Source organism: Chelonia mydas, chromosome 7 (genome assembly GCF_015237465.2).
Source record: "Chelonia mydas isolate rCheMyd1 chromosome 7, rCheMyd1.pri.v2, whole genome shotgun sequence".
In the NCBI taxonomy this organism is placed as follows: domain Eukaryota; kingdom Metazoa; phylum Chordata; order Testudines; family Cheloniidae; genus Chelonia; species Chelonia mydas.
This window is the reverse complement of record NC_057853.1, coordinates 122,083,262-122,106,945: the sequence shown is the minus strand read 5'-3', so window position 1 is coordinate 122,106,945 and position 23,684 is coordinate 122,083,262. Positions and strand designations below refer to the sequence as shown.

Genomic DNA, 23,684 nt, shown 5'->3' with positions numbered 1-23,684 from the left:
TGTATTTCTAAGCCCTGTGTGCGCCTCCTGGACGCTGCTGTGTAGAGACGTGTGCGCCTAATAATGTTAATTGGGGCTCAGGGACAGGGCCGTTCGTTAAGCGGCACGGCTCTATTCGGTCTCCCTCGCCTTTGGGGGAAAGAAAGTTACTTTCCTGGGGCCTTTCTAGTGACTTTCCCAAGCGTCCCATGGGGCGGGGGCCAGGTTTTGCTCTGTGTTTGTGCAGCGTCTAGCGCAGCAGGGTCCTAGGCACGACCCTGGTACAAATCACCATAAATACTGAGCTGAGTGGGGGCTGCGGATGGTCAGCACCGCGGAGAAACAGCCCGTGTCTGTCCAACAGACCCCCCTTCGCCCAGCCCAGGCTGGGCTGTTCCATTCCCTCGGACCAGCGCCTCCGGAGGGCGCGAAATCCTTCCCCTTTGCTGGTCAGTGTCACTCACCCCCTCACGTCCGCAGCCCAGGAGCGTGTGCGGCTCTTGCAGATCTGCAGCCTTCACGGAGCAAGAAGGCCGGGCAGAAGAGGAACTTTGTCCTCGTGTTTATTTTTCCTTTGTGCAATGTTCACAGCGGCTCAGCTAATGGCCCGGGAATCCCAGCCGTGGTTTTCTCACGCAGCCTGGCATCAGTGGGGTCATGGCTTCGCTGTGTGCAAGGTGGGTTGTCACCTGTTCACGTTGCTCTTCTTTTACTGGGGAAAGGAGAGACCTGGGTGCCCGAGGCCTGCGACGTGCAGGAGGTCAGACTTGGTGATCACAATGGTCCCTTCTGGCCGTAAAGTCTCTGAGTCTGTGAGCATCAGAGAAAGAGGAGCTAGAAAGGCCAGAATGGCGCAAGTTGGCTTTCCAGCGTCACGTTGCTCTCTCCAAAAGCAGGGCGGCCGCAAGCCGGGTACGCTGGCAGCACTGACTGGGGCTGTGCCGGGTAGGGCTCTAGGAGCTTGCCTAGACAGGATGGCAGAGTCCAGGCCATCTCCGAGCCTCTTCCTCCTGCACCAGGACTGAAAGGTCAAGGGGCCTCTGAATCAGCCCTCTGGGGACGAATCCGAGAGGCTCACGTTGCGGAGGAAAGGACGCACCGGAATCGTGCATTGAGATTTGCAAGGCTGCCTCCTGGGCTCCTGCCCACGCCTTTGGCAGCGCTGCAAGACGGCTTTGCCGAAGGGCCTGGCAGGCGGCCTCAGCACGACCGTGTTAACCCGCGCTGGGAGCTCCCCGGTGCCTGGACTGCTTTAGAACATCGTGGCCAGATGGGGACGTTCTCCTGGCCTGTTAATTTTCGTTCTTTGAGACCTTCTGTAGAAAGCCGCCCCTCTTCTGCCCGAGCGGGGTGCTGGCCGTCAGCCAGAGAAGCCGCGCAGGGCTCCGATGCTGCTGTCCGAGCAGCCATTCGCTGGGGGTTGGTGAATCGCGTCTGCGTGATTTTTGTATTTGGTTTTGCTTTTGAAGTGTTTAGCTGTTGGCTCAGAGGCGGCCAGACACTTATGTGGGAGGGCAGGACATAGATGGGTAGCTTTTAAGGCCAGAAGGGCCCATTGTGATAATCTAGGTCAGGGGTGGGCAAACTTTTTGGCCCGAGGGCCACATCGGGATGCGAAACTGTATGGAGGGCCGGGTAGGGAAGGCTGTGCCCCCCAAACAGCCTGGCCCCTGCCTCCTCCCACTTCCTGCCCCTGACTGCCCCCCTCAGAATCCCTGACCCATCCAACCCCCCTTGCTCCTTGTCCCCTGACCACCCCCTCCTGGGACCCCCCCAACCTCTCCCCCCGGGACCCCACCCACTACCTAACCCCTCCCCTCTGTGGCCCGCGGACCATAGTTTGCCCACCTCTGATCTAGGCTGACCGCCTGCCTAGGACAGGCCAGAGACCTGCCCCGAGTCCATTCCTGTTTCAAGTCCAGTAGCCGGGGTTGAACTAGAGCATAACGTCTAGAAAAACATCCAATCCTGATTTAAACCTTTCCCGCAATGGAGATGCGCCCCCAGCCTGTGGTCAGCTCTTCCTGGGGTGATGCCCCTCGGCACGCCTTATTTCTAGTCTGAAATTGTCTACTCAGCTTTCAGCCACTGGGTCTTCTTATAATTCTTCTGCTGGAGTGAAGAGCCCTGTACTGCCACATTTCTGTTCCCCATGTAGGTATTTATAGTCTGTGACCACGTCCCCCCTTCACCTTCTCTTTGTTCAGCTGACTGGACTGAGCTCCGTGAATCTCTCGCTGCAAGGCAGATTTTCCAATCCTTTAATCATTCTTGTGGCTCTTCTTTAAATTCTTCTTCAGTTGTGGACACCAGAACAGGACACAGGATCCCAGCAGCGGTCGCACCACTGCCAGATACAGAGGGAAAATAACGTCTCCACTCCTCCTCGAGGTTCCCATATTTCTGCATCCCAGGATCGCACTAGCCCTTTTGGCCACAGCATCACACTTGGGAGCCCGTGTTTAGCTGGTTACCCACCAGGACCCCAAATCTCTGTCAGAATCCCTGCTTCCCAGGACAGAATCCCCCATCCTATAAGCATGGCCTGCGTTCTTCATTCCTACATGTATGACTTTGCATTTAGCCCCATGAAAACACACATTGTTTGCTTGCACCCAGCGTCCCACGTGATCCGGATTGTGTCCGTGACCTCTGCATTATGAGCCACTTTCCCCGTCGTTGTGTCATCTGCAGACTTTCTCAGGGCTGGTTTTATGTTTTCCTGCCTCGGACAGGCCAGAGACCGGCCCCGAGTCCATTCCTGTTTCAAGTCCAGTAGCTGGGGTTGAACTAGAGCATAAATATTAACTAGCCTGGGGCCCAGAACCCTTCAGGACCCCCCTGGAACCAGCCAGGCTCGATGAGGATTCCCCGTTTAGCTACATTTTGGGGCCGCTAAGCCAGGCAGCTGTTAAGCTGTTCCGTGTGTGGGGTGTTGATTTGCTGTCGTTCCAGGGACGTTGCGTGGCACCAAGTCGAGGCGTGTCACGGCAGCACCGCTACCTGGGTCAGCCAGACGGGTGACCTCAGCCCAAAGTGACGCCCGGTTCTTCGCGCTCCATCTCCACGGGCTGGTTGGGGAGAGCTGTTGTCACCAGTGTGGGGGCTGGCGCAGGAGAGCTCGGAGGAGGAAATTTCCCCTTTCTCTCTGGGACCCGGTGAAGGGCTTGCAGTGTCTTATGCCGTAGCCAGCTGCCAAGGATTCTCTTGCTCTAGGCAAGTGCAGAGAGAGCTGGCGCTGGCCCTGCTCGCTGGACAAAGGGGTATGCACTGAGTGGGTGCCAGGGCTTGGCAGTGAATTGCCACTGAGGATGGAGATGCTCCGCGCGGTGTCTGCCAAGGGGGGTACGGAGGGAGATGCAGACATGAGTGGAGCCCTGTGGCTGTTCGTGGGAGTGCTTCTCCTCAGGCGGCCTCGATGGACGGAATAGGAGACCAGCTTCCAGCTGAGTGAGCACCCGGCATGGCTCCGCTCCTGGCCGAGCTGCCCGACGGGGCCCCAGGGTCGCGGGCTGCGATGGGCAGGGCTCTCTCTGGCAGCCAGGCTGCTGCAGTCCAGCTCGCTGGATTCCCGTGGAGTCCTCCTCAGGACTGAGCAAATTTGCAATTCTATTCCCATTTCTCCCTTCAGCTCCTTCCAAGGCAGATGCTGTCTATATGTCGCCATGGCAACGCTGTGCCTCTCTCCCCATGGAATTGCGTGCTGGAAAAATATTAGTTTAAAAAACTACGTTGTGTTTGTATTGACTGGAGCTGAGGCTGGCTGCGGAGAATCTGTTGTCCCCATGTCGGAAAAAGTCACTGGTAAGAGACATGAAAGCCTCTCGGATTGGCCCCGGGTGGCCACTTTTCACGCCAAGCAGCGGTGGTTTCCCGGGAAAGTCTGATCCGTCCCTGGTTTATTGCACCGTTTCAAATACGTATTTTTGTCTTAAATGTGCTGCTGCATTGTTCGCTCCGGAGTGGAGCCGCTCTGCCGCCATCGGCTCCTCTGAGCCACACAGGCCTGGGAGCGAGAGCTGTCCGCAGCTGTAATCGGTCGGCCTGTACAATCACCTCAAAACCTGGTGGTTGTTTAGGCTCTTGTCTGTCTGCTGCTTCCCCGTACCGCACGCCCAGCCCTGGGCACGGCCTCACTGCGATTTTCACCAACGGCAGCACCCGGGCCCTCTGGCTCCAAAAGCCCAGGAGCTGAGAGAGAATCCCCATTGGCAGTAGAGAGGCGGTGATGTCTGGTGGAACAGTTCAGAGTCTGTCCAGCAGGGGGTGTTATTGTTGAGTACTTGTAGGACCCCATTGGGCCGGGCGCTGGACAAACACAGAACAGAAAGCCCCTGCCCCAAAGCGCTGGCAATTTAAGTGTGAAAAGACGAGAGACAAGGGGATCAGATGGAGGAGTAGCAGGAAACAATGAGAGAGCCTCAGTCAGCGTGGGCGGGCGGGGGGCTCGGCGCGGGTGGGCGGGGGGCTCAGCAGGCCGGTGGCCGAACCGTTGCTGAGTTTTGTGCAGACGTCACGGCCAAGGAGAGTTTTGAGGAGGGATTTGAAGGAGGACAGTGAGGTGGCTTTGCTGATGTTTACAGGGAGCTTCTCCCAGGTGAGAAGGGCAGCCAGGGAGGAAACACAAAGGTGCTTGTTTGAAAATGTGACAAGGGGGTTCATGCATGTACGTGCACACACACACTCTCTCTCTCTCTCCAGCCAGCTCATTACAGTATTTGCATTTATTTCTACTGTCATGCTCCCTTTCCTTCAGCGTTTCCCCCCATGCTGGGAAGCAGCGGGGGCGAGGCAGTCTCTGCCCGGGGTGTAATGAAGTATCACGGCTGGAGTTTCTCATGGAGCCCGCGCAGGATGGAGCAGGCGAGCGTTGGGAGATGGGAAATCACAGAGCTCTGTGCAGGTTCCTGGCTGACCGAGCAGTGTACAGAGGCTGCCCCGAAGGAAGAGAAGCCCACCTTTGGGTGGGGTTTAGTCTGTACAGAGCCAGGGCTCTGTTTTGGCTCATCGCTAGGAGCGTTAAAGCGATGGGGAATGGGATGCGTGTGGATTGGGGAGAACGGCAAGATGGCAAATGCTGGAACAGAGTCTGCATCCCCTAGTAGGGCCCAATCCTGCGTGGTTCTGTGCCCTTCCGAGGTGTGCTCAGCACCCTCAGCTTAAATGGGGCCCTGCCTTTTTAACTCTCTATAAAGGAGTTTTCATAAAGCCAAGGGGCCATAGAAACATTCCCGAAGATTCAAATAACAAGGAATAAAGCCAGTTGAGTGCCAGCAAGGGGCTCTTCCCCTGCAGGGTCCAAAACCCAGATTGTTGCTAAGAAGCTGAAAGTGCAACTGACTCTAAAGCAAAGGCAGACAGGCTCCCTGGATCTCTCTGTCCCAGCCTGGAGAGACGGTTAAGTGACTCGGAGCAGCCAGAGTGGCGCGTTGGATTTCTCCCAGCATTAACGTCGAGGGCCCATTGGTAACTCGGGCAGAGAAAGGGGTTTGTCGAGAACATGGCTGTTAAATTCACGGTGTTGCTTTAAATTAGAAGATAAATTATGTGAGACCAAGACCCCTTGGTGGTGTGTATCAGGGTAGTTCTCTTGGACCCGCTGCCGCCAGGCTGAGTTACAGCACCGGAGGATCTGGCCCAGATCCTGGCCTGTGGCCGGGGCCATTTCAGGCTTCCTGAGGCTTTGCTGAGACTTCTTTCCCGGCATGAATTTTGGATGCAAACGCAGCTCCAGATAGCAGAGGCAGTGCCCTAGGGAACAGAGACTCTGCTAGGAATGGGTAGAGCAGAAAAAGAGAAATGAATTTTCAGGCCACTGGGCTCTGAAATCGGAGGAATGCAAGCTCACCAGCTGAGGGCAAGAGCACCAATGGAGCTGAGGCTTGGCAAAGCGAGGTTGAGTCACCAGGCTGGAGACTGGAGTAGAAACAGGACCTCTTGGCTCCCTAACTGGAGCAGGGGCAAAGCTGGGAGATGCAGGGATTCAGGAGAGCAAATGGATGTGGATCATTCAACATATCGGGGTGCCGAGGCTTCCCACAGGAGTCAGTCCCAGCCGCCTTTGGGGCCGCAGATCCCTACCGCTCCTAAACCGGGGGTGACAGGAGTCCTGCTTTATGTCCTGTCTAAGTACTTCCATGACCCAATTCCATAGCAACTGAGCACCTCCTAATCTCCCGTGTGCTCTCTGGACGCCCCCCTGCGAGGCAGGGACATGCCACTGCTCTCGCCTTGCTGACGGGGGCAGAAAGACTAAGCAATGTGCCCAAGGTCACACGGGCAGTCTGTGGCAGACCCCAGCACTGAAGCCAGCTCTGAGTGCCATGGTAGTGCTCTAAGCACTTGGCTATCCTTCCCCTGTGTCTGAGAAACAGGAGCGGCAAAGGCAGTAACCGCAGAACTCAAATCTTTAGTGTGTCCAGCTGGACTAGTGGACAGAGCACAGGGCTGGCCGTCAGGACTCAGAGACTTTAAGATCAGACGGGACCATTATGATCGTCTAGTCTGACCTCCTGCACAACGCAGGCCACAGAATCTCACCCACCCACTCCTGTAACAAACCCCTGACCTATGTCTGAGCTATTGAAGTCCTCAACTCGTGGTTTAAAGACTTCAAGGAACAGAGAATCCTCCAGCAAGTGACCCGTGCCCCATGCTGCAGAGGAAGGCAAAAAACCCCCAGGGCCTCTGCCAATCTGCCCTGGAGGAAAATTCCTTCCTGAGCCCAAATATGGCGACAGCTGAACCCTGAGCAGGTGGGCAAGACTGACCAGCCAGACACCCAGGGCTCCTCTGGCAACATGGGGCAGGGCTGGGCCCAGCGGCCAGTGGGTGGTTTCCAGAAGCCGACTGGGCTTGGGGAGGTTTGCAGAATGCAATGAAAGGAGCTTGTGAAGTTGCAGCTGCTCAGGCCCCTGGTGCTGATCGTGGCATCATCATCGATTCATATTGCGGCGGTGTCACCCAGCCTCAGGCAGGGACTAGGGCCCACGGTGCCAGGCGCTGCAGACACATCTAACGAGAGGAGCTTGCAACCGAAGTGTAAGCAGAAGGGTTCTCTAAGCAAGTGTCAGACACAGCAAGTAGACAGTGGCTGGGGGTGAGGAGCACAGGGTAACAATGGAGTGGCCAGGCAGATGGGCTGTTCCAGCCCCATTCGAAGCGAGAGCCATGTGATCACGTCTGACTGGTGACGGATTAAGCACCAGATCTTTCACAACACGCCTCTGAAATGGCAGCTCCATATGCTGGTGCACACACTCTGCATTGGCACTCGCCGATCGCGTAGTGAGATGTCGCTCCGCTTCCCCATGCAAATGCAGGTTTTTCATTCCACCCCCGTATCTGGTGCAATTTCAGAGGCTGAATCAAGGCCGGCTGCACGCGTGGCCCTGAGAGCCCCAACTTGATCACGCATTGCATCAAGAAAGCAAAACTAAGTGGGTCAGCATGGTGGCAAGAGCCAAGCGTGTGCCAGCCTCTGTTGTGGTGGGCACCCTCGGCATTCCTGGGCTTCGGGCATGCACTGCCAGGAACTACAGACGATTGGAATCGCCGTGTCTGTCTGCCTGCCTTGTGCCGCTTTCCCCAGAAATCAAGTCCCTGGGGAATAGATTTGATTGTGACCATGTCTGGCTAATTATCTTTCAGCGTTTCCATTCCATTCAGTTGCTACAGGGTGAGCCAGCCCCCAAACCCTCCAAGTGGCTGTGGTAAAATCCAGCAAACACACAAGGAACTAATCAAGCCATCAAAATGCAGAGCCCTGTAAGCCAATAAACGCAGGGTGTGACCTGCTAATGTGGCAAGAAAGGGCTCATTCATTTGAACTGATTTTACCAGGGGATGTGGGGGATTTGCCATCACCTGACGTCTTCACATGAAGCTTGGGCATTTCTGTCTAAACTGTGTCCTAGCATAGCCACCGGTTCTGGGCTGAAGGCAGGAAGCACTGGGGCTGGGGGGAGTCCCTGGCCTGTGTTATGTGGGAAGTCAGGCAAGAGGACCATAATGGTTGCCTCTGGCCTTTACCTCTAGGAACGACCGGGAAGAGCAAGGCTGTGTTGTTATTTCCCAGCCAAGAAGATACGAGCAGGTGCCCAGACAGGCCTCGGGATGTGTCGGTGATCTCTGATAGCTGCATGGCACATGGCCGAGGAGGTGTTTTTTTACTCTGCTGGAACAGGGCATCAAGGCAAAGGGTTAGCTATTGAGCAGCAAGAATTTCAGAGGCCGGGGCCTGACAGGCTGTAATTTAGTATCTGAGGCACTGGGTGGGGGTTGGAGGGGAGAAAGTGGCGTGAAGTGAAATCAGAGCGCTGTTGTCTTGGCAGCAGTCTAAACACGCTTTCACCTGCTGCTAATTCCCCTCTGGGTTCCAAGGCTGCCGCTCATCTGAACAAAGAGGGGAGAGGAGTGCGGGGCGGGGGGTATGAATGTTCAGTGGGATGATGGTCAGGTCAGTGTGCAGCTGTGAGCATGGCCCAGCCCCCGAACACGCTGCAAATGGGATGGTAGCTGGTGCACCAGACTGGAGAAGCTTTAAGTGGTCTGGAAGAAATGGGGGGGATCTGTCATCATGTGGGAGCTACAGTTCTGGGGAGACAGTGCTGAAAGTGCACCCCTCAGCGCCGCGGCTCGAGGAAAACATGGGGTCTCTGGCCGGGTCTGTGACCCCTTGCAGATCACACCCCGCCCGCCCCCCCCCACATGCACACTTCAATTGCTGGCAGTTGGATGGATGGTTATGGTTCCTGGCGCTGGAGACGGTGGTGCTGCCCCGACTCGCTGCACCGCGCTGCCTGGTGTGTCTCTTGCCCCCTGCTCAAAATGTAGTCCTGAACTATCTGCTAAATTACCCCAAACACCCTGCAGTGGCCAGCCTCAGTCCCTGCAAAGCTTTTCTGTTTCACACTCCGGAGCAGGGGCTCTCAGCTTCTCCGGACTATTGTACTCCTTTCAGGGATCTGACTTTTCCCCACGTTTCACCTCACTTAAAAACGACCTGCTTACAAAATCAGACGTAAAAATACAAGTGTCCCAGCGCACTGTTCCCGAAACATTGCTGGTTTTCTCATTTTTACCATATAATTGGAAGTTAATCGATTGGAATACGAATACTGTAGGTACATGTCAGCGTACAGTGTATGGGGCAGTATGAACCAGTCATTGTCTGGATGAACTTTTAGTTTGTACGGACTCCGCTAGTGCGTTTGATGTAGCCTGCTGTAAAACTAGGCCAATCTTTAGACGAGTTGCTGTGTCCCCCAGCAGACCTCTCCGTACCCCAGGGGTACGCATACCCTGGGTGAGAACCACTGCTCTGGAGGCAGTTTGGGCTAGGTGCTAGGGCTCCAGTGCACCCAGTTCCACCGTGTGGCACTGACTAGCTGCTTGGTCCAGGTACGTCCCCTGTCAGAGCCTCTGCCTTCCCGTCTGGAGATAATGGCTCCAGCCTCCCTCCCCGCGGGCCGGGCTGGGGCTCAGTGAAGTGCTTTGCTAGCCTTGCATTGTTGTTATCTGAGATTCCGAGGCCGAAGGGCCCATTGTGATCATCTCCTCTGACCTCCTGTGTAACACAGGCCAGAGACCTGCCCCGCAATAATTCCTAGGGCAGAGCTTCGAAAAACATCCCGTCTGGATTTAACAATGGCCGGTGATGGAGGATCCACCTGGCCCTGGGTAAATTGTTCCAGTGGTTAATTACTGTCACCATTAAAAATGTCTGAGTGTGTCTAGCTTCAGCTTCCGGCCATTGGATCGTGCTCAACCTTTCTCGGCTAGACTGCAGAGCCCAGCAGTAAATCTCTGTTCCCCATGTAGGTGCTTATAGACTGTGAGCAAGTCAGCCATTAACCGTCTCCTTGTACATCGAGCTCCTTGAGTCTGTCACTATCAGGCAGGTTTCCTAATCCTTTCATCATTCCCATGGCTCTTCTCTGACCCCTCCAATTTACCCCCATCCTTCTTGCAACCTGGGCACGAGAACTGGACACAGGATCCCAGCAGCGGTTGCACCAGTGCCAAATCCAGAGGGAAAATCACCTCTCTGCTCCTACTCGAGAATCCCCTGTTTATGCATCCTGGGATCACATTAGCTCTTTTGGCCACAGCATCACACTAGGAGCTCGTGTTCAGTTGATTCTCCACCAGGACCCCCAAGTCTTTGTCAGAGTCCCTGCTTCCCAGGGTAGAGTCCCCCATCCTGTAAGTATGGCTGATGCTCTTTGTTCCTAGGTGTATCCCATATTAGCTTTAGTAAAACGCATATTGTTTGCTTGTACCCAGTATACCAAACGTCCCAGATCTCTCTGAATCAGTGACCTGCCCTCTTCATTATTTACCAATCCTCTAGTCTTTGCGTCATCTGCAAACATCAGTGATGACGTGTGTTTTCTTCCACGTAAAAATGTTAGAGCCGAGGGCCAAGAACTGATCCCCGCAGGACCCCACTGGAAACACACCCGCTTGATGATTCCCCATTTGCAGTGACGTTTGGAGACCTATCAGTTAGCCAGTTTTTAATCTGTTTAATGTGTGCCAGGTTCATTTTATATTCAAGTTTTTTAATCAAAACGCCCTATGGTACCAAATCAAACACCTTACAGAAGTCTAAGTATATTACGGCAAAACGATTACCTTTATTAACAAAAGTTGTAAACTCATTAAAAAACACTATCAAGTTAGTCTGACAGGATCTATTTTCCATAAACCCATGTTGATTTGCATTAATTACATTACCCTCCTTTAGTTCTTTATTAATTGAGCCCGGTATTGGCCACTCCATTTATCTTGCCTGGGATCTATGTCAGGCTGACAGGCCTATATTACCCAAGTCATCCCATTTACTCTTTTAGAAATGGGCACAACATTCGCTTTCTTCCAGTCTTCTGGCACTTTCCCAGTGCTCCACAACTGAACGGACCAGCGAGCTCCTCAGCAGCTCTTCAAAGCTCTTGGATGCAAGTTGTCTGGAGCTGCTGATTTAAGAATGTCTGACTTTAGTTGCTTCTGTTTAACATCCTCCAGAGATACTAATGGAATGGAAAGAGTTAGCATCACTATATGATAGGGTGACCAGACAGCAAATGTGAAAAATCGGGACGGGGTGGGGGGTAATAGGAGCCTATATAAGAAAAAGACCCAAAAATTGGGACTGTCCCTATAAAATCGGGACATCTGGTCACCCTACTATATGAAGAGACTGCTTCATCTGGCTTTGCCCCAAATACAAAACAGAAATATTTATTGAACACTTCTGCCTTTTCTGCATTATTGATAATTCTACCATTTCCATCTAGTAATGGACGAGTACCATTGTCAGGATTCTTTTTGTTCCTAATGTATGCAAAAAACTCCTTGTTGTCCTTAAGTCTGCTGGCTATAGATGTCGCCTTGTGTCTCTTGGCTTCCCTTATCAGTTTTCTACAATTCCTAACTTCTGATTTATATTCATTACTATCAACTTCCCCTTTCTTCCATTTGTTATGTATTACTTAGTAATACTTAGTGCCTTGAGTGCAGGGGACTGGACTAGATGACCTCTCAAGGTCCCTTCCAGTTCTATGATTCTATGATTATTTTTATTTTTTTACATCTGCTTTCACTTCCCCTCTAACCCAGGTTTTCTTTTTAACCAGCCCAACCTTCTTCCTCAATTGTGGCTTTTTAGTCATCTCGTCAGGTGTTCTTAAATGATTTCCATTTATTCACATTTTTCTGATTAAATTCTTCCTCCCAGCTGATTTGGCTCACAGTCATTTTCATCTTTGTGAAATGGGCCCTGTTAAAGAACCAAATGTATCTATATTACTTGTCTAGTCTTTATTCTGCTTGCACATTATAAATGTGACCAGCATGATCACTTGTACTTAGAAGCACGGATCACAGACCTAAAAATTAATGGTAGCCTATCTGTCAGGACAAGGTCTAATACAGAATTCACCCATGTTGGCTGTAGCTCTTTTTGAGTTAGGAAATTGTCAGCTAGAATGTTTAGAAACTCCATGGATGTTTTAGTCCTGGCTGCATGATACCTCCAGCATATGTCACTCTCGCTGATCACACAGTGCTTTTTCCTACACACTACCAGTAGGTGTGTAAGGAGCCTGTTAGGGGCTTATTCCTTCACCCACTCACTTCCCTGGTCCTTCTCGCATGAACAGAGAGCAACAATACCCAAAGTCCAAAGGTGCAAACAATTCAGTGTTTATTGGGGTGAACTTCCAGCAAGCATGATTCCAGTTTCCTTCCTTAGTGTCCCCCTTCCCAGCTCTGACACCACAGAGCCTTACCTGTGTCCCTGTTCCCATTTCCCCGCTTAGCAAAACAAGAGTCCAGTTTCCCCACCCCATTCCGTGTTCCCATTCCCCCCCCCACTCACTTCCTGATTGACTGCAGACTATACAGTAAAACTTGAGTTCTGCTTAGCTATACCTTAACCAATCATTTTACTGAAATTTAAGTAACCAATCCTAACATATTGTAACATGATTATTTAACCAATTATATCCCACCACCTTAATTAGTTTATACCCAGCAAAATTAATTATACAGCAGACAGAAACAATCACAGAACCAGACAGAGATTATACAGACAGACAATAGGGAAATGGGGGCTACAATGATAGAACAACACAGAAATGAGGATTTCACATCCTAGCTATTGATATGTGAGTTCTTGCCAGACAGTGATTTTGATTCTTTCTTTTATACCTCTAGAACTAGCTAAGTGATAAGAATACACCTAAATTCTTAGAGTATAGGCCTTTACAGACAGGCCTGAATATCTATATCCTAACAGAGCCAGTCGTCCTGTTCCCTGGTGTGGTTTGGGGGTCTGTGGACTGCCTCTGGTGCTTTATGTGTTAGGACATTGATCCATAAGCAGAGAGGATAATTTTCTTCCAAGATATCAGTGACTCGGAACAGCTGATGTAATTTTTGATGTAGAGTCCCCTGGCCTAAGAGTGTGGGGCAGAACGAGACCGTTTGATCAGACAAATCGCTCTAAAGATGCTAACGATCTAAGACGATCTGTCCATGCTGCATAGTTGCAAATTACACAGTATTGAAAAACCTGGCGTGGGACACCACCAACTTCCTACGTCCTTGGTGAGCAGGCTCAGCAGCGGAAGAGCTGTGTGTGCCACGGGGGCCCTGGAGCCCAGGGATTGGGAGTTGCCTGGGATCCTGCAGTCCGAGGCTTATGTCTTGTCTTTCAGACTGGGAGCTCTTTGGGTCAAAGCCTGCCATTTGCTTCGTGCGTGCAGTGTCTGGGACAGTGGGGCCCTGCTGGCTTATGTATTCCAGCCATGTAAATGTTACGGCAGTTTAAAATGAGGTCCTGATAGGTGGGAGTCTGAACCCTGAGAAACCCCTAACCCAACAACCCCAAATTTGCACCATTAACTCTACCCCCGCTTCTGATGTGGCACAATCTGCATCTGTGGGTGCATTTTAGAGCAGTGTGGAAAATCAGCACTCAAACATAAAGCTCTGGCGTGTGTGTGCGTGTTTCCTTCTAACCCTGAGTCCGATTGGGGCAGTCAAGTCCGGTATCTCTGGGACTCTGCACCTGCCCTGGGCTCACAGCCTTGCTGAACTTCTGCTTGGTCCCCATCCTGCAAGGGGATGAGCAGCCTCTGTGTGCTCAGTGCCTCTGGGGTTACTCCCCTCCTGGCAGGATCTGGCCCTTGTTCCTGGGGGCGGGGGCGGGGGGCAGGAATCCAAATGTCTCTGCCCGCCTGGTGCCTTTGCTGGGCCTGCTGGGAGCTGGATGCGCTGCTGGGTTTCGGTTTAATCAGCAGGGCAGGGAGCGTCTATTCATTCCCACCGAGGCATTCATCAGTGTCTTAGTAACCTGCCCCCCAGCCCCCTCGCACTCAGGCGCACACGGCTCCATAGTGGAAGGAGCCAGGCAATCTCAGCAGCTGAATGGGGTTTTGAGCTGTGTAATTATGAGACTGTACCGGTCGAGCTGGAACTCATTAGCCATTATCAGCCATTTCAGCAGCACAATGCCACCACCCCAGGCTGCACGGCCTCAGTGTCTATACACGCTGCTGAGGGGCTGGAGGCCGTCCTGCCTCTGACCTCAGCCCTCCCTCGGGCCCCGCGCTGCGCAGGAACCCCAAGGGCAGGGCCTGGCACTGCCAGAGGTGCGTTCCATTGACACAGCTGGAAAGGAGCCTCTGCCAGCTCCCGGTGTGGGGAGCAACGGGCAATGAATCTAGCCTTCATTCCCCTCTGCACGGGAGAGGCCAGATCCCACTCTGTGCTGGCCCGCTCCGAGATCGCAGACCCTGCGGTATGAACCTCACTGTGCTGGCCGGGTCCAAGAGTGCAGGCCCCATGGTACGCGCCCGGTCCGAGAGCGTGCAGGCCTCGCGGTACGGACCCCGCTGCGCTGGCCCGGTCCGAGAGCGCGCGGGCCCCGCGGTACGGACCCCGCTGCGCTGGCCCGGTCCGAGAGCGTGCAGGCCTTGCGGTACGGACCCCACTGTGCTGGCCCGGTCCGAGAGCGTGCAGGCCTCGCGGTACGGACCCCGCTGCGCTGGCCCGGTCCGAGAGCGCGCGGGCCCCGCGGTACGGACCCCGCTGCGCTGGCCCGGTCCGAGAGCGTGCAGGCCCCGCGGTACGGACCCCACTGTGCTGGCCCGGTCCGAGAGCGTGCAGGCCCCATGGTACGCGCCCGGTCCGAGAGCGTGCAGGCCTCGCGGTACGGACCCCGCTGCGCTGGCCCGGTCCGAGAGCGTGCAGGCCCCATGGTACGCGCCCGGTCCGAGAGCGTGCAGGCCTCGTGTTACGGACCCCGCTGCGCTGGCCCGGTCCGAGAGCGTGCAGGCCCCATGGTATGCGCCCGGTCCGAGAGCGTGCAGGCCTCGCGGTACGGACCCCGCTGCGCTGGCCCGGTCCGAGAGCGTGCAGGCCCCATGGTACGCGCCCGGTCCGAGAGCGTGCGGGCCCCGCGGTACGGACCCCGCTGCGCTGGCCCGGTCCGAGAGCGTGCAGGCCCCATGGTACGCGCCCGGTCCGAGAGCGTGCGGGCCCCGCGGTACGGACCCCGCTGCGCTGGCCGGGTCCAAGAGTGCAGGCCCCATGGTACGCGCCCGGTCCGAGAGCGTGCAGGCCTCGCGGTACGGACCCCACTGCGCTGGCCCGGTCCGAGAGCGTGCAGGCCTCGCGGTACGGACCCCGCTGCGCTGGCCCGGTCCGAGAGCGCGCGGGCCCCATGGTACGCGCCCGGTCCGAGAGCGTGCAGGCCTCGCGGTACGGACCCCGCTGCGCTGGCCCGGTCCGAGAGCGTGCAGGCCTCGCGGTACGGACCCCGCTGCGCTGGCCCGGTCCGAGAGCGTGCAGGCCTCGCGGTACGGACCCCGCTGCGCTGGCCCGGTCCGAGAGCGCGCGGGCCCCATGGTACGCGCCCGGTCCGAGAGCGTGCAGGCCCCGCGGTACGGACCCCGCTGCGCCGGCCCGGTCCGAGAGCGCGCGGGCCTCGCGATACGGACCCCGCTGCGCCGGCCCGGTCCGAGAGCGCGCGGGCCCCGCGGTACGGACCCCGCTGCGCTGGCCCCGCGGTACGGACCCCGCTGCTCTGGGTCCAGTGGGAGCGAGCCCTCTCCCCGCACCGCCCCAGATTGAAAGTGTCTGATGTCCTGCCCCCAGTGTGAGTGGACAGACCCGGCTGCCCAAACCCTGCGCTGAAGGCTCTGGCCCCAGGCCCCCCTGCCCCGACGCCGGCTCTCGGGGACCCGCTGCCCCGACGCCGGCTCTCGGGGACCCGCTGCCCGACGCCGGCTCTCAGCAATCAGCAAGCGGGGGCTGAGCAGAGGTTCTTCGTGTCTGGGTTGGGACGGAGGCGCTGTGCTCAGTGCCCTGCGTACTCACGGCTCCTGGTACGTTCAGGGCAGCGCCACGCTGCCAGCAGCCTTGTAGACGGCGCTTTTGAGCTGCGGCTCGGGCTGGGGCGGGGGAGTTAGAGCCCGAGCGCCAGCCCGAGCCGCAGCATCTACACGGCCGTTTCTCCGCACGGCGGCACGAGCCCCGTGCATTTGTCAGCCCGGCTCGGCGCTCGCTGTCAGGGCTGTGTAGACGTCCCCCGAGAGAGCCTGCTGCAGACTGGCAGGGCGGGGCACTGTGATTTCTAAGGTCCCCCCCGCCAGGGCTTCATGGCCCCAGTACACCTGGGTGCTTGCCGATCAGGAATTCCCGGGCCCATTGGCCCCCTCAGCGCTGCGCAGCCAAGTTCTGTGCGTCCCCATATGCTTCGTGTCGCCGGTTTGGGGCGCCCTGCAGCTCTTCTACCAGCCAGGTGGGGTAGAGCCATCGAGTGCAGGTGTGGCAGGGTGCTGCCCGCAGGGAGGTCAGAGCCTGGGGTCCCGGTTTGCTCCTTTGCTCTGGGTGAGGCCCCAAAGGCCGGCAGTAGCCAGGAGACAATGCACTTTGACCCCTTTGGTAGCCTGGGGAATGGCATCGCTGCAAGGGAGCTGTGTCCCGCCCTCCTGGGCCGGGAGTAGCGTAATGGGGCAGAGGTAGCATGGGGCTTGTGGGGAGCACCCAGGCTGGTTGTAGTGCGTGAGGGGGGACCCGTAACTGGGGAGGGCTCTGCCCTGGCTTGCTAGCCGGAGTTGCAGCCCTGCAGGTCATTGATTGCAGTGGGGCAGGTGGGGCTCATTAGATGCCACCTTGACTAGCAGGGAGGTGGGAGTAGCCCGGTGTCAGGGGAGCTGGGGCTCCTGCAGTGTTACCCAGGAGTGCCCTCACTGGCAGGGGAGACACTGACCCCTCGGGGATCGTGGGAGGTTTGCCTGGAGTTGGGTGGGGGTTTCTCCACTGGCAGACACACAGTGGCCATCTCTGCACCAGGAACCAGCCAGCCTTCCCTGTCCTCCTAATCCCCAGTGGGCCTGTTTAAAGGGCCCCCAAGACAAAGGGCCCCATCCTGGCTTTAGGCGCGTACCTACCGCTCCTGGGTACGGACACTTTCCTCTACCCACGGTTCTAGCTCTGCAGGACCTGACTAGGGCGTCGGGCGCTTCCTTCTCCGTGTGTGTGTGTGTCACACCAAAATGGTGGCCATATTAATTGGTGCAGTGGCTAATGACAAATAATTTGCATGCAGAAGGCCTTTCCCACCAGACTGTAGCAGCTAACTGTGGGGCCGATATCGGGCCTAGCAAAGATGATTTTGCCTGTGTGGCCCCCTGGTTCTACTCACAGGTGCTGCTCTGAGGGTGGTGCCGAGTACAAACACTCCCCTTCTCTGCTCTGTGTGTGTCTCAGCCGGAGCCAGGCTGGGTGGGTGTTTGTCTGTTGCTGCCCCTCATTCCCACACCCTCCTGACACCTGGGAATGAATCAGCATGGCCTCCGGACTTCAGGAGGAGCGACTGAGCCCCCGGCAAGCCAGGATTGCAGCTCCCCTTGGAGTTCTGGCTGGCTCTGAGCCCCATGTCTTTTGTGGGGGAAACCTGACTCCAGAAGAAACAATGGGGTTTGTGTTAGTGTCTCTTGCATGGGAAACTTTAAACGCAGTTTATTTCCCAAACAGACGTTTCTGGGAGCTGCTTTGATACCACTGAAAACAAACCTAGGGCAGTGGGCTGGGTTTGTGTGGGGGGGAGCCCAGGGCTCCCAACAACCGCAGTGTGTATGGGGGAAGGGAAACACTTCCATTGACTCGAAAGCCCTGGCAGCGCCTGCCAGTCTCCAGTGCAGACATTCCAGGGGTCCAGGCGGCTCTCCCTACAGAGGCTTGTTCCAGGGCAGCTGGGGGAGGCTGAGAGCAAGGTGCGATGTGACTCGAGTTTTGTGCCGTGGCATAAACCTGGCTCTAAGCTGCGGATAGGCAGACTGGGGGGCCTCCATGCTAATTTATAGGAGTTCAGAAACATCTGTGGGTCCGTGCGTCTGGGTCTCTGCAGACGCTCGATGTTTGCTGCATCGGCGCAAGGGGACGGCGTTCCAGGGCTTTGTTGCACATATTGTGGGCAGCTGTCGCTGTTCCTGAGCCGGTCATTGCTTTTGTGACAGCGACGTTATCCCCCCCCACCCAGAGAGCCGCACACATGTGTGGGGTGGGGGGCGGGGGAGGGGGGTGCAGGGAGCTGCCCTGCTCCTGCCCACCCTGCATTCAATGCCATTGAAGGGGGACAGATTAAAAACTACATGGCAGTGCTTTTACACACGGCCCACAAGGAGCCTGTGGAACTTGCTGCTACAAGATCTCACTGAGGCCAAGAGCCAAGCGACGGCCATTGGCATGGATAATGGGTGTGACATTACACTCCACGTTCCTTATGAAAATATGCTTATGCTATGAATATGACATAGCTGAGATATGCTTTTATGCAAGATGGCTCATGTGAGATCTCATTGGAAAGGTTCTGATTTACTGAATTGGATTATCCAGTCTGTATGCCTGTGTTATTTCTATATCTGAAGTTAGGAATATTGACTATGTATCTGTATTTCAACTATGCTGCTTTGGGTGATGCCCACTGCTAACACTTCGGGTTCAACAATGGAAAAGCCAGACAGGGCAGATGGCCCATCAGCGAGGACAATAGGCTGTGAAAACTTGGCCTTCCTGTGGACCCTCCATACTGCCCCTGACTCATAGATGCTGTGATTCTACAGGGTCAGGTGGTCTTGTCAAGTTTGGGAAACAAAGAATTCCCGTCTTATGTAAATCCTATTTAAGGGTGGGGAGGAAGGCAAACAGGGCTCCTCCTCTCCATGGCCTGTCTGCCCAAGAAGAAAAACTGACAGCAAGGGGGGAGTTCAGGCTGAGACAGGGGTCCTGTCTGAAAAGGACTATACCTGGAACTCTGAACCGCAGAAACGTTGCAAACTGCCTGCAACAATATCTAGAGCAGTGGTTCTCAAACTTTTGCACTGGTGACCCCTTTCACATAGCTAGCCTCTGAGTACGACCCCCCCTTATAAATTAAAAGCACTTTTTAAAATCTGTTTAACACCGTTATGAATGCTGGAGGCAAAGTGGGGTTTGGGGTGGAGGCTGACAGCTCAGGACGCTCCACATAATAACCTCATGACCCCCTGAGGGGTCCCAACCCCCAGTTTGAGAACCCCTGATCTAGGGTGAGAAATACTATTTGTCACCAATTTCTTTAGTGAAACTAGCTTAGTTTGCGTGTTTGATTTCATTTGCTTAGTAATCTGCTTTGTTCTGTTTGTTACCCCTTTTACCACATAACATCTGCCTTTTATAGTTAATAAAATTTGTTTTGTTTATTATTTAACCCAGTTTCTGTAATTTCTAACTGGAGGAGGGGTCTTAAGAAGTGTGCACACCTCTCTCCACACTGAGGGAGGGGGCGAATTTCATAATATATCTGTGGGTCTGCCCCCCAAGGGAGAGGACAGCTGAGCGCTGGAGCAAGTCCCTGAAGCGGCATCTTCCCAGAGCTGATCTGCAGCTGGTGTGGCCCTGCCTGTGTGTGGGTTAGAGGAGCCCTTAAGGGCCTGGCTCAGCAAGACAGGTCCAAGGGGGCCCAGGCTGGCAGAACAGGGAGACTCAGGGGTATCTCGGCACATCAGGTGGCTTCCCAAGGAGTCCAACCCGTCACAGTGGGAACATCCAAAGCCAGACTAACAGCTGGGGTGTTGAGAAGGGCTGTAAACCCTCCTGCTTCGGGGCGTTAGCTGACCATTAACAACTGGCCATTTGGAGGAAACGTTCCCCGCAGGGGTCCTCACACCTTCCCAGACAGCAGCTGGTGCTGGCCGGTGTCTCAGACAGGAATGCGGGCGAGCTGCCTGTTTCCAGGTCCATGGAGAAGCCCTGTTAAATCTAGCTGTGGTCTGGCACCTGCCTGCCTCTGGGGGGCCTCAGCCCCCCCACCCGGCCCAAGCACTGGCTGCGGGAGCCCAGGGCTCCGACCCTGCCGTACATCCGCCCCCATTCGCTGACCATCCCTTCTTCTCTCCTCAGGGAGCTGAACGGGAACAACATCACCCGGATCAACAGGAACGACTTCTCGGGGCTGAAGCAGCTGCGTGTCCTGTGAGTCCCCTGCCCCGAGCGCTAGCGTGGGGGGCGCTGGCCCCCTCTGCAGCAGTGTCTGTGACGGGGGGGTGCTGCCAGGCCTGGCTGGGGCTCAGCACTGCCTGGGGCAGAGGCCTGACCGGGCCAGGGCTGACCCAGGTGGGACTCAGCCTTGGGAGACTGGTGCCGCTAAAGCCCAGGCTAATAGAGAACTGGGGCAAGCGGGGAGGGGAAGGGCTGCTGGACCTCAGCAGGTCCCAGGCTCATTGTAGGGCCTCTGCTGTCGGAAACACGGTGTAGAGGGGGGTCAGAGGTCACTGGCCTCCTGGGTGGCTTGGGCTGGGAGGTGGGCGACTCCTCTGACGGTAAAGGGGGCTGGGATGAAAGGGACGGGGGGAGACAAGAAACAGCGAGAGTGAGCCTGGGGGCACTGACTGGGCCACCTCCCGGGAAGGGGACTGGGTCTGCTGCCGGGTGACCCCAGTATCCTGGAGGGACTTCGACCCTCGCCCTCCGGCTGACTCGCTGCCGACAAGGCCTGCATGCCCTCCAGGGGCGTGGAAATCGGGTGATGGGAAAGGGCGCGGCTGGGAGCTGCTCTGCGGTGCACGTCCGACAGCGCTAAACACGAACGTGGTGCCAAGGAGGAGCCGTGTGACCGCGAGTGGCCTAGCTGGGGCACCGGTAGATGTCTGAACAAAGCAGCCCTTTCCCTGGCTGGCTCCCAGTGGTGCTGATGGGAGGTGGCTGGGGTCCCTGTGAAGGTGGCCCCTGCTCCAAGGGAGCGTGGCAAGGCCTCAGCCCTCCCCTGACATGGTCCATTGCACCCCTAGAATGAGCATGCCCTGCCCAGCCAGTACCCGGGCAGGTCCCCAGGCTGCTGTGCGGGGGCTTCCCGTGGATTGCCGGCGAGCGAGCGCGCTGCCCTCGGTGCGTCTCGGCTCTGACCTGTTCTCTCTGCCTCCCTTTTCCAGGCAGCTGATGGAAAACCAGATCAGCATGGTGGAGCGGGGAGCGTTTGATGACATGAAGGAGCTGGAGCGGCTGTGAGTGCCTGGGCACTGCGGGACGGGGCGGGGTATGGGGGAATGGCCGTTATTGCTGCAGACAGCAGAAGGGTCGGTGGTCCCGCAGGCTGCTGGGGAGGCCACTGGCTTTGCTATTGCGTGGGGGGGATTTGGGTGCAGCCCACTGCTCTCCCTGTGCTGGCAGGGCCTGGCACTGCACTCATGCTCTGGAGAAGAGAGAGCTCCTGACTGCTCTGAACTGAGCTCCCTCTGGCTGATCCAGGACCAGCCTGAGCAAAGACCCTGGTGCGGATGGGAGGGCATAAAGAGAATCGGGTGGGGGTCTGGAGCAGACCCTTGTCCATCTCTGCTCTCCAGTACAATTCAGGTGCCAGCAGGATAATCTGGGGGGCAGGACTCCTGTGGGAATGGTCGAAGTCAGACCCCGTTTGAGGGCAGGGCATGGCAGTGTCTCGGCTTGGCGCTGTGCTGCGGGACAGGCCCTGCTCTCTCGCTAACACAGACAGATGGCTGGAGCACAAACCTTTCCAGACCCCAACCGCAGAGCTGCCCGCCGTTTGCACTCAGACGCTTCCCAATCTGCTCCTCTTCCCCCGTGGATCAAAATAACTCCTTAGCGATGTGCTTAAGGCGTCTGTGTGCAAATCAGCCCCAAGCGCAGCTGGGACCTCGCCTAGCAGCTCCTTCAGTGCCGTGCAAAACCTGCACCAGCTCAGGTAGGTCTTGGCAGCCGAAGTGCTGCCCGCGGACACCCCGCCTTGGGCTGTGACCCCGTCCGCTCTCTTCCGGGAAGCAGAGGCAGGGCTGGAACGGGCAGCCTCCAAGGCTCACACAAGCGTGGTGATGACTCAGGAGCGGACGTTCATCTCGAATCAGAACTGACTCACGTTCCCGCAAGGCGCCGTGCTGCAGAGTGGAGCATGCGGCTCGGTGGGGGCCCTGTCCCTTCTTAGCGTCCGCATGCACAGCAAAAAAACCCCCAGAAACCGCGTGGCAGCATGGCTCAGACTCAGAGCCTGGCTCAACTGACTTGGGCTCTCATGACAGGGCTAAAAATAACAGTGTGGACCTTCCTGCTTGGGCTGAACCTTGGGCTCCGAGACCCTCCCCCATTTTGGGTTTCAGAGCCCTGGCCCCAGCCCGAGTGGGAACAGCTGCCTAAGTCAGCTGATCTGGGCTCTGAGACTTGCAGTCGCAGATCTTTTTCGCAGTGTAGATCTAACTTAGGCCTGAACCCAGTGTCACTAGAGGGTGCTGTGCTAAAGGAGGTGCTCCACCTTTCAGGTGAGCTAGAAAACGGAAATTGTGACCATTAATGATCCCGCAGCACCTGTCACAGGAGTGGGGGTGTCCTGTCCAAAGTCCAAGTTGTGCAATTATATTTTGCCTCTTCGAAACTGCAAGGGATTTTAATCGGAGGTGGTCTTCACTTTCTGTCCTAAACTGCAACGTAGTGTTGCTGGGTGCTTTTTTAAACAGCTGCTTGTCTTGCCCCAGAGGCGGCTGCATTTAATGGTGGAGGAAATAAGATACAACCGATACTAACCGTGTATATGTAAAGTACTGCGAACAAGGGCGATACCTGTTCTACTTCAATCGTTGCTAAAGAAAGAGACTCGGCAAACTGACTGAGCAGTGGGTCACCAGGCAAAGCTGCAGCAGATATTGACTGTGCACCCTCTGGAAGGGGACCCCACATCTGAGCCTGAATAAGGCGTCAGTTTTTACCGGGGAGAGTAACTGGCCATTGGAACAGTTTACCAAGAGCTGTGCTGGATTCTCCATCGCTGACCGTTTTTGAATCAAGCTGGGATGTTTTTCTAAACAATATGCTTTTGGTCAGGAGTCGGTGGGCTGGAGCAGTGTGTACAGTGCGGGGCTGAGAGCCACTGAACCAGACTGTCACCCCTGGATATGATGGAAACCATGGCAAGCCGGGGAGTGCGGCAGCCCCCCAGCACCCCTAGTTCCAGCCCCTGTGTTAGGAGTTGTTGTGGGGACGTTCTGTTGTTGGTGCTCTCCAGGGGGTCAGACTAGGTCAGTGGTCTCAACCTGTTTGCCATTGCGAGTCTCCTGTGTAGCTCTCTGTGTGTTACATGGGCCGCATCCACACAATAGGTATCCTGCCTGTGTGGCCCTGAGGAGGTCCCATGGGCTGCAGCTGTGTGCTGATCGGGCCGTGGGTTGAGACCAATGGACTAATCACGATGGTCTGCTTTAGACACATCCCTGCAACCCTCGTGTGTGGCCGCTCCTCTCAAACTGAAATCAGTGCCCAGGCAAGGAAACAAAGTCTGTTCCTCAACCAGCTCCGTTAAACCAGAGCGACTTCTGTGCACAGACCAGGCCCCTGCTCAGCCGTTGCACTGCCGGGGCGTTTCCGTAAAGGGTGGTGGTGTAATGTACCTGCAGCAGGGAGTAAGGCCACGGCAAAGGGTGGGGTGAGCACTGGTGGCTAGGAAGTACGGAGTATGGGGGTCTGGGGCTTTGCTGAAGAAGGAGCAGAGCAGATGCTGAGCGACAGGCTGAATGTAACTGCCCTTTGCTGGAGTCTGCTAGAGCAGGCAGGAGACCGCCTTGCCTTTGGCTGCGCTGCACCAAAGCTCAGACCTGGCCGTGCTCACGATGATTTCAGCGGGAGCTGCTGAAAATCAGGCCACATATTTA

General features: G+C 56.0%; 1 protein-coding gene across 1 annotated transcript in view; it reads left to right on the top strand.

Annotated features, from left to right (window-relative positions):
• SLIT1 (slit guidance ligand 1) overlaps nucleotides 1–23,684 on the top strand; it is a 139,175-nt gene that overhangs the window by 7,335 nt on the left and 108,156 nt on the right. The window contains exons 2-3 of the mRNA XM_037905500.2: nucleotides 19,936–20,007; nucleotides 20,964–21,035. Of these exons, the coding sequence (XP_037761428.2) occupies nucleotides 19,936–20,007; nucleotides 20,964–21,035 (144 nt within the window). The remainder of the gene's footprint in view (nucleotides 1–19,935; nucleotides 20,008–20,963; nucleotides 21,036–23,684) is intronic.